The sequence below is a fragment of the Meleagris gallopavo genome, chromosome 21 (genome assembly GCF_000146605.3).
Source record: "Meleagris gallopavo isolate NT-WF06-2002-E0010 breed Aviagen turkey brand Nicholas breeding stock chromosome 21, Turkey_5.1, whole genome shotgun sequence".
NCBI lineage: Eukaryota > Metazoa > Chordata > Aves > Galliformes > Phasianidae > Meleagris > Meleagris gallopavo.
In genome coordinates this window covers 1,086,045-1,101,261 of record NC_015031.2, presented here as the reverse complement: position 1 = coordinate 1,101,261, position 15,217 = coordinate 1,086,045, and the positions used below count along the sequence as shown (strand labels likewise).

General features: G+C 49.2%; 1 protein-coding gene across 2 annotated transcripts; it reads left to right on the top strand.

The window, feature by feature from the left end:
- Positions 1 to 6,011: 6,011 nt before the first annotated feature.
- LOC109370628 lies at positions 6,012 to 9,645 on the top strand. Of its 2 annotated transcripts, XM_019621895.1 has the most exons (3): positions 6,018 to 6,163; positions 9,084 to 9,265; positions 9,374 to 9,645. In XM_019621895.1, the coding sequence occupies exons 1-3, from the start codon at positions 6,038 to 6,040 to the stop codon at positions 9,600 to 9,602; spliced, it is 537 nt and encodes a 178-aa protein (XP_019477440.1). In that variant the 5' UTR covers positions 6,018 to 6,037; the 3' UTR covers positions 9,603 to 9,645. The 2 variants fall into 2 exon arrangements, with proteins under 2 accessions (XP_019477439.1, XP_019477440.1); XM_019621894.1 differs by having other exon boundaries at positions 6,012 to 6,163; positions 9,084 to 9,645.
- Positions 9,646 to 15,217: the final 5,572 nt, after the last annotated feature.

Sequence of the window (15,217 nt, the reverse complement as noted above, 5' to 3'; positions counted from 1 at the left end):
ACCTCAGTGTCCAGAAAGCACAACAATTCGAGATGACTGAGCACAAAGCTGCCACAGGCAGGGAAACGGCTCCATTCCCCAGCAGCTTCCCTGCAGAGCCATGGCTGGGAGTGCAGACACTGATCACGGGCAAAGCTGCTGCTGGGGCAACAAACCCCATGTGCAGCAAAGTGCTCTGAGCTGCCCTTCCCATCCAACCTTCCCTTGAAATTTGCTTTTTTAGAAACAGAGCCCTTTCTAAGCCATGCTCTGGGGCATCTCAGGATGGAAAAGGGACCGGTGCACCCACCAGGCATGGCGCTGCAGTCACATCTCCCACCCATTTTGCAGCCTTGGTTTAGTGCATCTGTAGTATGCTCTGCAAGCAGTTTAAAGAGATTTTGATAGCATTGCTGGGAGAAAATGAACCTGCTAATGCTGCTATTTGCTGCAAAAAGGATTCACGCCCAGAACACTTTCTCGCAGCAATGATCATTTTTAGCTGTGAGAATGAATTAGCCTTCCACCGAAAAGCCATTTGCATGGGAAAGAGGTCAGCCAGGAGCACGAAAGCGATGATTTGGGGGTAAGGCCCTGTCCTAGCCCCGAGGCTTCACTCTCATTTTATCTCTCCATTTCCAGCCACCCGCTGTGCCCTCCAAAGCTCTTTGCCTTCACGTTGCAGCCCAGCACAGGGAGCCCAGAGGCGCTGTGTTTTATCCCACCCACGGATAACCCTCATGGCTCTGAGCGAGGAGCACGATCCGCCCGGCTCCTCCGCCAAGAGTTAATTGCAGGCAGAGTTTCAATAGGAATGAGGCCAAAAAGATAATTACCCCGGGGGTTCGGGTTCTGAGTGCACCAGCCCTTGTTTCGTGAGGAAAGGAGCTGGTGTGGGAATAAAGCTCTGCCAGCACGGGGCTCACAGCTCACCGTATGGGGAAGGAACCCACGGAGCTGCCCGAAAGCCACCTCTGGCAGCTGGAGGGGATGCGATGCTTGTGCCAACCTGCATACCAGGGCATGAAGGAAGATGTCCTTGCTCCAAAGGTGGGCTCCCATGTGGCCATGCAGCAGGGAGACCTCTGCCAGGCAGAGTTGGCATCAACTGTTCCATTGGCACAAGAGGTGGGGCAGTCCTCATCTCTGGAGGTGTCCCAGAGCCGCGGGGATGTGGCACTGAGGGCTGGGGTTGCACGCTGGGATTTGAGAGGTCTCTTCCAACCCGAACGCTTCCGTGATTCTGTGATCAGCACCCAAGGCTCCAGGCTGGGCACAACAGACACCAGTTCTGCATTGCTCCTCTGCCCGCCCCGCTGGGCGGTAAGCAAACTTTTCAAAATCTCACCATTTATTTCCTTCTCCGACTTCCTGCGTTACTAATTATCCGAAGGAGATTGATAAACCCGCCAGTTGCCGCTCTGGTTACAGGTCACTTACCGCGGTAATAAGAAGTGCAGAAATCAATAGCCATAAATAGCGGTTGGGAATCAAATTCCCTGAACGGTACTTTAAGTAAGGGGAAGGTTTAATTACGCGTTGTCTGGCTCACTTCTCCCTACAGAGCAAGACTGGGCTCCAAGTTTTCCACTGGTTCTGTACTTTGGAGAAGCCAAAGGGCTCAGGCTCAGCACCTGGCTCAGCACTGGGTCCACGTGGCAGCTCCATCCCACGGGATTTGAGGTGTTGGAGCTGAGGGCACGCACACGGGCAGCTCCTACCGCTCTGCAGTTCCATCAGGAGGGGAAATGACTGCTGGATAGGTTAAACTGGGAAAGTGGCAGTGTCAGGTTTTATTACTGTTAGTGATAAACTGCTGGAGCAAGCCACGGAGCGAAGGCATTTGCATGCCTTGGAAATGACGCTTGTTTTTGCAAGTTGGTGAAGCGCAAGGCTTTGCCATGTCCAGACAACCGTTTTGGAAGAGGTGTGAAGTTTTCCACAAGGTCACAGTTTTCTGAGTATAAAAATCTGTCAGCAGAGCCTTTTCTTGGGAAGCTTGAGAAGGAAAACCTCCCACTGCCCTCTGCTCCGCTCTCCTTCCCTTGGTGCCACCTCCTCGGGCCCCCCGAGCTCCTTGGATTCCCCCAATCTGCACAACAGCATCGCTTTCCCTCAGTGCCTGCAGTATTGCTCCAGCTCTCCGGGTATAAATATGGTACGAGATAAATATTGTCACGGCACATTACTCCAGCCCTTCCTCACCAGTACATGCTGCAGACAGAGTTATGCATCTATTTATGTGCGTGTGTATATCTAATTATACTATATAAACTGTATATTCAGCTCTCTATTGTGTGTATTTAATTTAAATGCCAGCTAATTGCCCTCAGTAAATATATATGGGGATTAACAGTATTGAAATTAAATTTATTGGTAATCCCCTCGAAAATAAACACACAAAATAAAATGAACTCATAAAATAAAAGCAGTGGGCACCACAGATGTGCACACTCTTTGCCATATATGAGGGTGGGGCTTTGCTCTGCAAGGGGAGCAGGGTCCCCTACATCTTTCCCAAAGATAAAAACTCTCTCTTTGTCCACCCTAAAAGAGGGCTGCTTGATGGCTGTGGTTTGGTGGAAAACCAGAGGTTTTGAGGATGAGGGCTGGTGAGCTTCTGCTGGGTTGGGTTTGGGCCTCACACAGCTTTCATACAGCAAAAGGAGCTCCACAGGACCCAGATCTGACACCGACAGTTGGGCTGTATGGAGAGTTCCCCATCTGATCCTCTTTTTGGCTTTGACAGCAGACCCGACAGTGCTAAAATTTGCTGTTTAATGGTTTTGTGACGCTATTAGCGTCTGCAGCCATCCCAGCTGTGGTGCTGCTAATCACATCAGTGTGATAATTTCTGCCCCGCTCCCTCCTGCCAGCCAGTGGACGTGCTGCTGTGCTGGGACAAGGGGCCTGCAGAAATTTCAATCTGGTCTGGAATGGACTGTGAACCTTTAACCCTGTCATAAATCCCCAGTTCTAGCATCATCTTTTTTTTTTTTTTCCCCAGCAAGATGACGATGACTTCCATCCACCTGCCTCAGCTCATTAAGTTATTCAATCCCACGCCTCACCGGTCTTCAGGCTTTCCCGGGGGGCTCTGCAGACTGTGCTGCTCCTGGGCCTGCCCAGAGCTGCCCCACTGCAGGGCTGACCCCTCCCTGTCTCAGCCCAGGGAAGGAGCCAAGGGCATCCCATAGAATCACAGAATGGTTGGAGTTGGAAGAGACCCCCAGAGGCCATCTGGTCCCACTGCCCGCAGAGCACAGGGACACCCACAGCTTCATCGGTGCTCACAGCCCTCCAGCCTGACCCTGGGGGTCTGCAGGGATGGGCACCACTCCTCTCTGGACAACCTGTGCCACTGCCTCACCGCCCCTATTGGAAACAGCTTTTTCCTATCCATGTCGTGTTCCCTTCTCTGCTCACTACTTCCCCCTGCCAGTTGTTTTTTTTTAATTTTATTTTTTTTCCAGCAGAGCCCTCAGGGAAAGGCTGTGCTGACTTGTGACTGTTGTGAGCCCGTCTGTTAGGTTCGTGTTCTGGCTGCTCTCCTGGTTAATTAACAGGAGCACGAGGCATGGGAAGGCCTTTGCAGACACACCTGCACACAGGGATGCCCACGTGCTCTGGTCTGGCTGCAGGACGGCTCCGGGGTTCCCCAGCTGTGCCCAAAATCTGTCCTGGGGCTGGAACTGAAGATGCTTCAAGGATGTCCAGATGTGTGCAGGCACCTGCAGGGGTGAAGGTTGGTGCCCTCTAAAAGCATCCTGCCCACTCTGCTTCCACCACCCAACCCCTCCTGGATTCATGTGGTCACCCAGCAATGGACCTACACTCATCCTCCTTGGACAATAGTAGCAGCTGATCTGGGGCTATTTGTTCCCATTTGAGCATCTCTCTGCACAGGAGAGGTGCCCCATCCACGCAGCCCATGGCTTCCATGGCATGGGCTGTAGCTGTATTCCTTCTCCTAACCATTTTCTCACCATGGACCAGCCAGTACTGAGCAACCCATGTCCATATAAAGGCCATATGCTGCCACATGGCCCTGTGCACCAGCAATCTGCCTCCTTCCAGCCTCCAAAGTGAGCAGCAGGAAAACCAATCCATCACTCACGGAAATCTTCTCCCCCTTTAGACCAGAGCAACTTGCTTGGCACTGGAAAAAAAACCCCACCACCCCTCGGATCGCTTAATTTGACAGGGCTGGGAGCTAGCAGATGAATATCTTAAATAACTAATGGTGACTCAGAGGAGCATTAAACAAAGATAACATTGTCACTTCTTCTCTGTTCCTCTTTTGTTTCTCACTCCTCAGCTTTCCTGCTGGTTTATTATCTCCTCCGTTTTCCTTCTGATGATCTTGTTACAATGACAGGATGTATATTATCTTTGGCAGCCTCTTCCAAAAGTATGACCTGTTGTATCAACGCACGGCAGGAATAAACAAGGCGAATGCATGCAGAGGAATAAAAGCATCCTGTGAAACACTGTGACTGCAAGGGAGGGCTGTTTGCCAGTCGGGGGGTTTTAGTGGCTTTGGTGTGTGGGTTGGGTGTACGGCTCCTTGAACTTACTGTGTGCCAGAGAAGCTCCTGGAGGAAGGGTTTCTCTCTTCCACCAGTCCATCTCCAGTTGGGAGCTTCCAAAATGGAACCTCTGCACTGTTTCCTCAGCTTGTTGTTCATTGCTAAGTACTACCTACAGCTGAGACTCAAAGAGGCTGCTTTTTACAGTAAGTAGGGTGACACGTGTGCCATGTTGCATGAGGTCTGCAGCTAGAAGCAGCCTCAGAAACTCCTGGATGAGTTAATAGTACCAGCAGGATCCGTTGGCATCACCAGCAGTGCTGACCTTCAGAGGATTGCTGGCCATGGTCTGTGGACACCAGCCTCCAAACCTCACATAGAGCCAAATCTCAGAGGGATTGTCCCATTTAAGGGTAGACATAACACTGAGTGACATGGTTTAGTGGGCATGGTGATGATGGTTGGACTAGATGGTCTTAGAGGTCTTTTCTGACCTCAATGATACCACGATTCTACGGTTTAGTGGACATGGTGGTGGTGGGCTTATGGTTGGACAAGATGATCTTAGTGGTTTCTTCCAACCTTAATGATTCCATGATTCTATGATTCACAACTGTGGGGACGCCCCACTGCAGAAATGAACCACTTTCCTTTGAGTCAAGCCCACAGTTCCCAAGAAACCAAGTTCCCAAGGAACTCCATGCACTTCCAAACTTTGGGTTGATTGAAATACATGTGATTGGCAATGCTTGGCACTGCAGAAAATTCTTCAAAGCTGAGCAGTGTCTGGATAAAAGTCACAGGTCTGGTCTGTCTTTTCATATAAGTCAGTAGAAAGCCTCGGGGAAGTAGGAAATCTCATTAGGAATTAGGTTGGGATCAAAATGACCTCCCAGGTGATTGTGACAGGCCAGGTCAGTCTAAGGGAAAATTGCTTGATGAACAGAGCCACCTCAGACTTCTTTGAAGATAAGTACCACATGAAATTTTGATATTACTAAGTATTTAATAGATCTAATTTACAAAGCACTGTTGCTCCCAATTCCCAGAGTGCCGAAAATCCTGCAACCCATTTCTTTACAAGAACGACTTCTACTCATTCATGGGTTTTAATGCAGCAAGCTGTTTAACAGCTGCACAAAATGTTTTAGGACAGGAAAACTAAGCCCTACAGAAGCGTATCAGGCTCTGCTATACCTTCAGCAAATCTGCAGTTATGTAGCTCTGATACAACATGAGGTACTGTTTTTTTTTACTCAGCCCTACACGTGAAGTCATCACAGAGATCCCTGCTCACTTAAGAGCTACCAACAGGACAGGCAACCTCTGCTCATGGGAACTCAAACTAGGGGACAGAGAGAGCTCCAGCAGCGGTGGGAAGCCATATGCTGTTCACAGCCCTCAGCTCATTCTCCTTCTGGTCCAACACATCCCATCTGTGCACATCCCAATAGAGATGAGGGCATGTGAACTGGTCAGAGCTAGGTTCTTTGTGATCCCTGCCCAGAATTCTGCAACCCGATGTCACAATGGCAGCAAACCACCCCAGCCAGTCTCCCCCCAAGTCAGGGTGGATGGCATCCAGCCTCTTACAGAAGGGTTTTGAAGACATGAATCGTCATGCAGGACCAAATAGAAAAGTACCCAGGATTCCGGTAAGTCTTCCAAGAACATCAGATTTTTTTAGTACACATTTAAGCACTTTTCCATTCCTGCTAGGCCCACGGAAGCCGATGCCACTTGATCAGAACCACTCCTACTGCAGGTTTCCTTTGAGCACTGTGGGTTTATAGATGATCCTGGGTTTGGGTCCGTACTGGTGAGCACCAGAAATAACTCACGGACGTGCACAGTGCACGCTTTGCTGCAAACCAACTGGCAGCACTGAAACACTCTGCAGCCCTCCTCTCCTGCTCTAAAGAGCTGATCAAATGCATCAGCCAGACGCCCTCCTACAGCTTTCCACCATAGCACAAACCTCACCCCCTGTTTTCTACCTGGAAATCTGTTTAAAAGCCAACGCTTTCTCAGTGAACTCAACTGGAAATAATTTGCCTCTTACCCTGATGAATCTCTTATCTGTGAAGGCTGCAAGCACCCACAAAGAGTTTACAGGAGTGCCTTGATCAGTCAAAGACATGCAGTTTCAGAAGCTTTCTCAACCCGGAGTCTCTGAATGGACTGTGTGATAGAGCCAGTTGAAAGAAGGCAATAAGCATGTTTAACAAAAAATAATAAAAAACAAGCCAAACCAAAAAGGACTTTTCTTTTCATACCAAATGCTTATGAAGAACTTCAAAAATGATTTCCGTGCCTGCTGGAACACTAGCAAGGAGATAAAAGAGACAAACCCTGCTCTTCCCTGTTGGATTTCATTTTGACCAAAGAGCAAGCTCTTTTTTCATGATTAATTCTCCCTATTCCCTCTGTTACCATAAGCTGTGGAAAGGGAAAATATAGAAGAACAAGGAAGAAAAATATCACCGCTTGTTTCTCTTTGCTGGCTGTTTTGGGCTTGTATTTGTTTTGGAGGGGGAAGCAAACGCCATATGCAGTGCAAGAACAAGATGACAATGGTGAGAAAATGGCAAGTGATTCAGAAGACCGTGAGCTGCTATTTCTCTGCTTTCGAGGTCGAAGCTGTGGAGGCACAGCCCAGGCCATTTTCTCTGCATCTCTCACCCCAACGGAGGTGCAGGCTCAGGTGTGAGGCATCTCCATCCCCAGAGCTCTCACGAGGAATTGCTGCCTGAACTGGGCAGACTGCTGATCAGCTCCAAGGTGGTGGAAAAACCTTCTGGGAGCAAGTTCTGCTCCTCTGTAGGAGGCAAGACCAACAGCATGCCAAACTATGCTGGCTGGAATGGTCTCTGCCTCTGTGATTAAGGGGATTCATAAATATTCCATGTTTCTTGGCAGCTGGGAGTGCTTCAGTTGTTGTGAACATCTCAAGGGGGATGGGAAAGACAGAATGAGTCTTAGCATTTCTGACACCCTGCAGAGACAATGAACCGGGGAAGGAGAGCGCTCATCTTCTTGCAGAGAAGCGTTTCACATAGGATGATTTTAATAATTCAGCCTTCGACTGGTCTGCTTAAATGTTTGATGCCTGCAAGTTGATTTAAGATCTGGCTTCCTAAGAATCGATGGAGCTGGACGCTGGTTGGGTGCTGTCTGCCATCCTCATCAGTGCAGTAAACACGATAACATGAGGTGGCACAAGTCTGAATAGGTGCACGGCATGAAACTGGCGTTCTGGTGCTATGAGAGAACGACAACCATCCCATATTGGTTTGCTTTTGAAGAGAAAGAAAGAAAAGGAGTAAGGAAGAATAAAAATGTTTAGCTACCAACTACACTGGAGAGGTAACAAGCAACGCCCTAGGAAATGGATAGAAATCGGGCAACAATTACGAGAGCATTGGCACAGAAAGGATTCACCAGCTGCCCTCTAGCCGTGTAATGCTAAGCATGCTGCTCTGGGGCAGCAGAGATGCCCTGAGGGCTGTATGGGGTCCCAACCACGCAGAAATCTGACCAAGCAACTCATCTTTTGCGGTCCTAAATGCACCCACGGTAATGGCTCTTGCTTGCCATAACTGGGCATTTGGACTGCAGGAAAGGCACTTTTTCTGGATGTCTGGACGAGCCCTGGGACATCAGACCTCCTGCTTCCACAGAGCGGAGCTGGGATGCTTGCAGCAACCTTCACTGATCTGATTTTGGCCATTCTCCAAGACAGAAGACTGGGCCAAACAAACTTGGCCGCCTGGGAGACACCAGCATTCAAGGAAGCGTTCCCAGCTCTCCCTGCCACTGACACACTGCCACGTTCAGAAACTCTCCATCCCATCACTAGATTTCCCCATCAACTTCGTTCATGAGAGACCTTCACTTCCATGTGAGATCCTGATCCTGTAAGCCCTTACTCTAAATTATCCATGAAATGTGTGGGCATGAGTAATACATGAGATGAATTATCCATGAACCGGGTTGGTCGCCTTCTCCCTCTGTCAACTCTGTAGGTTTCTGCCAGGTATCAAAGCACAGAGGAGGAAATGTAGGCCTCAGCGCTATTTTCCCCCAAAAAGAATTTGCATAATCTGGGAGAAAGCTTAAATATTCAGCGGGTCATGATGGAAGAACACAGAAGGCAGCTTAAGAGAGCAGAAGGTCAGCAGTTCCCTGCAGAGGCAGTGTCAGACCCCAGATCCACCTGCTGGCTATTCGCTGCTGCAAAGAGGAACGGCTCCAGCACCGACGGCGACAACGTGCCTGCCTCTGACAGCGCTCCCACTCCCAGCCTGGTGGAAGTGCAGTCAGCAAGGAGACTTCTCTACAGCAAACAGCAAAGTCTTAATGCTTGCTGGGTAGCTATTTCTGATTTTGACATGAAAATTTACGCTGGAGCTGTGTTACTGCTTTCCGAGGTAGTTTTTATCCAAGTCTGCCTGCTTGAAGAAGAGAGCAGGAAAAAGAATTCAGCAAATTGTTTGTTTGTTTTTTTTTTAATCAGAAGAAAAAATTCTTTTTTTTTTTTTTTTAAGAATTCCTAACTATGTGCTCTGTTCCCAGGCAAAGCCAACCCCAACGACAGCACCAGCACCACCACGTGCAGCCGGCAGCCTCAGCCCTCTGCCCCAGCGCGCCCGCTCACACCCCCCCAGGGCCGTCCGGTACATCCTGCTGGACAGCTGCAGGAACATCCCAGCATCCTACATCCTAGCCAGCGTGGACTCCCACAAGGCCCACAGAGGGTCTGCCTCCTGCCACCCCGTGAACCACGTCCCCAGCACAGCCGTGGGCTGCTGCTCCCTATTCCCCAGTTACCTCCCAGTGTTCCTCACCTTCCCCATCCTCCCCAGGAAGCCAACCCAGGGTTCAGGGCGCTCTCCGGACGCTAGGAAGAGGCTGCCAGTGTTCCTGCAGCTGTGTGGAGAGGACGTGCCAATCTCATCCCCCAGAGATGCGCGTCTGCAAACCTCCAGCCACGAGAGGAAAGTGCAGCCCAATGCCAAAGCACTGAGGGAGGGCAAGAGAGGGCAGAGGATGAAGAAGAAGATGGCGGGGTGCACCCCAAGTGACAAGGCATGAATGACTGTGAGGTAGCTTCTGAATAAAAGATAGTGTTCTTGGAGTCCTTACGTCACTGAGAGATACGTTATGAGCTCAGATTCACTGACAGCTGAGGGTTGGCAATACAGAAGGAAGGAAGGACATGTTAGGGTGGGGAGGCCTGGCACAGCTGCCCAGAGCTGTGGGTGCCCCATCCCTGGAGGCTTTGGTGGCTGGGTTGGATGTGCCCTGGGCAGCCTGAGCTGATGGGGAGCGACCAGCCCATGGCAGGGAGTGGAACTGGATGGCCTTTAAGGTCACCTCCAACTCAACCATTCTATGATTCAGTATTATCTACCTGGGGTACCCTTTCACTCTGCTGGGTACCATGTCAATTAAATAAACTGGAAGAACCATACGAGCCCATCCATTTCACTCAATCCCCTCAGAGTTCTGAAGAAAACCTTTCTTTTCCACATCCTGATTCCCACCCACAGCCCCTTCACCCAGCAGCCTCTCCAGCTGTTGCTCTGCAGAAACAGGTACTGATGACAAGCAAAGCATTATGCATAGGCTGCGACAGAGCAATATTGTGTAGGAAACTGAAAAACGTGAAAGGCAGAAGAAAGCAAATGAGATCTCATGTGAGAGTGTCCAGGAGGGAATTCTTAAGTCCAGAGATTAGAAAATCGTGACAACTGGAAGGAATGTCCCACAAAGAAAAGGGTAATAAACACAACTGGACTTAAAAGTTTGGGCATTTTTATGACTCTTAAAGGCGTTTCTGAAAGAGGCTATTTACGCATGGAGGGTCCCAGGTTCAGACCAATGGGGACTTGTGAATGGGAATGTCACAACAGCCCCCAAAAAAGAAGACTGGAGACTGCAATGACCAAAGTCTAGAGAGGACTTAAAGGAAAAGAGGACAACCAGAAAACAGGAGGAAGACCAGATGGGGGAAAAACAGCTCTGCACAACCTTGGAAACAGACAGGTAGGTACCTGCGAGTGGGGACTTGTCAGGAAGAAATGATGAGCCTGCTGCTTATTTGGGACCACAGAACAGAAGGCGGCGGTGCCTGCCAAGGGCAAAAGGACCTGGAAAAAGATCGTGATGGGTTTAAGTTAAAAGTTATTGACGATCCTTTACCTTGGGCCAGCAGCAGTGGCCGAAGCCCACGGGAATTGATTGCAGATGTCAGCACCAAAGCAGAAGGTGCACTAGGAGGAGGAGTGGAATCATCCTAGCAAGGACAGATCAAAGAGATATATAGAATAGGATGAGTTGGGCTGCTGAAAATAACAGTTGCTTGGAGAAGAACTCTACAACAAGTTCTCAGGTTGTGCTGGAGACTGGGTTTAGATCTCCCCAGTCAGAATGGGACTGAGTCATCACGGAGGCTTTAATTTTTGAGGCACAGATTGCAGAGCAAATGTTGCTTATTGCAGGCACCACTTATTCTTGAGCATGATAATAAACAGACTTTGTCTCCAAATGGTTACCGATCCAGGAAGACACAGAACTATTTTAGTGGTATGTTGGTGAATGCGAAGACGTTACAGAAGAGGTTGACCTAGAAAATCAACATGGGTCCAGCGATCAGAAGTTGATGCCATTTAAATTAAATGGAAGGAGATATTAAAACAGGTCAGTAGCAGAGGTGAATTAGCATATAAAATCACCAACGTAGCACTGAGAAATTTTACTGCATGTAACAAACTGGGGAGGGGAACCATATGCCTGGAGTTTACCAAACGTAGCACCCACGCTTAGGAAATGGGGCAAGAGTAATCACGACAGCTACAGAGCCTTTACTCTGACCTCAGTAGCATTCTTCCATTCCCAGCCAGTCTTGATGATGAGCAGAGAACCTGTTTCACCTCAATCTGCTTTTATGGAAGATAGGTTATGCCAGCCTGACAATATAACTGGCACCTTTCTCTGTAAAGGAGAGAAGCTCTTTTAGGCATGAAGAGCATGGCACATCCAATCCATGCAGGCATCAGTGCAGGCTCTGCACTGGGGGAGATGGATTTGCTGGGTACGACCTGAGCTCCTCAAACCATGGCCGAGGGACTCTTCCCTTTGGCACGTCCACTGATGGCTTTGGTGCAGACATATTGGATTCAGGAAGACTGCTGATTCCCCATAGCTGAGATGAACCTAATGCTCCTGTGGGAGAAATTAAGTTACTTTGAGGAACAGCAGTGCTACAAAATCTCTTGTAAAAGCAACTTCTGCTTCCAGCTGGGAGCCCATCTACTAGAAACAATTGGGGGTAAAAGAACCTGTCAGTCACGGGCTGATGCTAAATCTCTGATGTGATGTGGCTCTGAGAAAATGCAAGTGTGATAGTAGCAGGTGTCAGGGGAGATATTCCCTTCAGAGAAAGGAGACTGCTTCTGTCATTGTGGGAAGCCCTGAGGAGTTCATGTTCAGAGTCCTGTTATGACTCCAATCAACCTTGTTCAACAGAGATTATCTGAAAGCTGAACAGGTGGGCTGGAGATCTTTCCTCCAGGATCTGCAAGAGTTTGGCTCATTCTGCCTGGCAAGAAGCAGATTGCAAAGGGAAGGGATGCAGCTGCTGCCCGAGCAAAGAGTAAAAGAAGAATGTTTGGGGGAGAAGAGTTACTGAGTTTGACAGTGGAAGAGATGAAGTTATAAAGCCTCAGGATGTGTTTCAGCTGGAATTAGAGGCTCCTTCACCGTGAAAGGAGCAAGGTTGTGGGGCACCCTCCAATTTAAAGGAGATCCATTCACTGCCACATGAGAAGCAAGGACATCTTCTCCTTGCCCAACATCAAAACCAGAGACCTCTTTTTCTTCCAGCCAGTGAGCCTAGTACTGCTTTCTTGCTCAAATCAATGGATGACATAGACCTGCTCACACTCTACAGCTTTGTTTAGGGGACAAGAGCTGCCCTCAGGAGCTGGCAGTCTTACCCCACCAGCTGTAGAAAGATGGCCTCTTCATTCCAGTATCAGCTTTTCAGCCTCTGCTCTTCTCCTGTAGGTCTTCCTTTTATTCTGCTTTTTGTCCCTTTCCAGACATCAGCATGCAAAACGCTCTGCCTCCTGCTCTTCCCCCAGCACCTCCCACCCCTGAGGTCTCCACAGGTGCGTTATGCATGTGTGTGGAGAGCAATCAGTGCCTCACCTCCAATAATTGGAGCTGAACCTCCGGAGCTGAGAGATGAATTTGATCTCTGCTGTTCTGCATGTGAGAGATGAGGCAGGAGCCGAGTGCTGCTGATTGCGGTGCGCTCAGGTGAATTCACACTGTGCCACGGAGATCAGGACACCCCAACAGGACACGAGCGTGCATCTCTTCCCACTCCCTGAGCTCTGCTCCTGTGCTCTGAGAGAGTCCAGCTCCTTGTAAATGAAAAACACCGATTGCTCTGAAGCAGCTTTATTCCTCTAGCCTCTATCTAGGGATATTGGTATTGGTGCGCCATGCTGCACTGCTCTTGTAGAGAGGCTTTGCCATCAGCGTGCTGCTACAAGCACAGATAGCCCCACTGCCTGTGCAAACAGCCACATACATCCAAGAATTGACATAACAACTTGTGCACATCTCCATGGGCTTGTGTACACACACGTGGCTGCGATTTTAAGGTGGCCTCACCTGCAATCGCATGAGAGAGATACTGGGGTGTGAATATCTGAAGCTGTTTTATCACAACGCATCCTCCTGCATGTGCACAAGAATCCAGGGCATGCAGGAAAGGTCAACCACAAATCATCTCCTCCCCTTGCACAGCATCACCTGCATCCTGAGCAGGGCCGGGATCCACAGGGGAGGAGAGTCCAATCCCCACAGGTGCCATCACATTTAGGCAGGCGGTGGCATGTGCAAAAACATGTTCATCCGTAACACTGGAGCAAATTACTGTCTGGTGATTATTTATACGAAGATGTGTTTGTGGATGAATTACCAACCAGCCTGGAGCAGAGAAACGGAGCAGTCACTCCACCTAACATCTCAGCAGGCGAGCCAACAACGCACTCGGGGTAATCATTAACAAATTAACTGATCACCCAGGTCTCTCCCTCCCCACAGGGGTTCTGTGTGCCATGAAGCCCAAAGCAGCAGATGTGAATTTGCAACATCAGTGCATCGATAGCAGGTTGGGACTGGCTGGCAGCAAACGGGGCTGGGCAAGGCCATGCCAAATCCAACTTGCAAAGTACAGTCTGTGAATGAGAAAAGAGAAGAAGAAAGACCCAAGGAGCAAAGAAAAGAAAGGGGAAGGTTCCTTGAGAGGCAGAGGAAGGGAGTATGAGATGAAATGACGAAGTGAAAAAAAAAATTAACAGCCTTTTTTATTCCTTTTCATTTATAGACAATATTATGCTTCTGCACAGAAGGACTAATTTAGCCCTCCATGCAGCCCCAGTGACCCTTCCTAATAGAAACCATTTAAATCTTTAAACAATTTACATGAAAATGTAACTTTGCTGTGAATATATTTCTTCCCCCTCCTTCTCCCATCACAAGTGCAATCCTTCAAATCTCTGACAGCCTCCATTATCTCTTAATGAAGTGAGAGCATCTTTCTTAGGAGACGCGCCGGCCCCGAGGTTAATCGCCAGAACGAGGTTCACAAATAAAAATCAGAAGAGGGAAAAGAAAAGGAAGAGCTCCGGTGGGCGGCTCCATCACCCAGAGCCCCCAGATCCAGAAGGAAGATCAAATCCTCCCTGGGAGCAGCGAGGGCTAGAGAGGCTGTCCTGGGCTTATCCCATCAGGAGCAGATCACAATGCAATCATAGAGGTTGGAAAAGACCTCAAGGATCCCCAAGTCCAACTCCACCCCATCCACTGATCACATCCCTCAGTGCCACATCTCCATGGTTCTGGGACACCTCCAGGGATGGGGACTCCCCCACCTCCCTGTGCAGCTGTGCCACTGCATCACTGCTCCTTGGGAGAAGATGGCACGGCCATCCAGACAGTGTTTTACCCAGCAAAGTGTACACATGTCCAAGCCAGGGGCTGTCAGCTCCTACAGGAGAGTCAAAGGCTTTACTAAAGTCCAGGCAGACTTCATCCACAGCCCTTCCCTCATCCACCAGGCAGTCACCCGGTCACAGAAAGAGATCAGGCTGGTCAAGCTGAAACATGAGACTGGTCAAGATTTTGCAGGAGCCACACAAACTTCCAGGCCAAACACCAACTACAAACCGCTCCATGTATTTGCTTTCTGAAAACAAACGAGCCTCTGGGGCTGATGTGGGGAGCGACAGCAGAAGCGCACAGGGCAAAGCAGGGGCTGTGCTCAGGGCTCTGCCCTCCACCAGTTGCTCTCTGCTCCTCTCCAGGCTGGGAGGCTGCTTTGCACAAGTCTTTGTGGCGATGTGGGGGAGGTTTAAGAGAGAGGAGGTAATGAAAAATAAATGTAAAGGGCTGAAAATCTGGAGAGAAAGGCTGAAAAACTATTGAGCTGACAGGAGCCAGTACAGAAAAGGGGAAAAAATCAGGAAGGTCTCAGGGGAAAACAGACTCACAAGAAGGGGGACTACAGACTCGAACAGAAGAGAGATGAAAGCTGAAAGCAACAGCAGAGGAAAATAAATAGCTATTTCCAGAGAAACAATAAAGTTTGAAATATTCAGAGCCAGAAGGAACAGAAAAAACAACAACAACAA

What these genes read in the sequence shown, in the direction of transcription:
- LOC109370628 (XM_019621894.1), top strand. Translation starts at nt 6,038, where the DNA reads ATGGCAGCAAACCACCCCAGCCAGTCTCCCCCCAAGTCAGGGTGGATG. An exon ending in GAAAAGTACCCAGGATTCCG is followed by an intron (nt 6,164 to 9,083) that starts GTAAGTCTTCCA and finishes CTCTGTTCCCAG; the next exon opens with GCAAAGCCAACCCCAACGAC.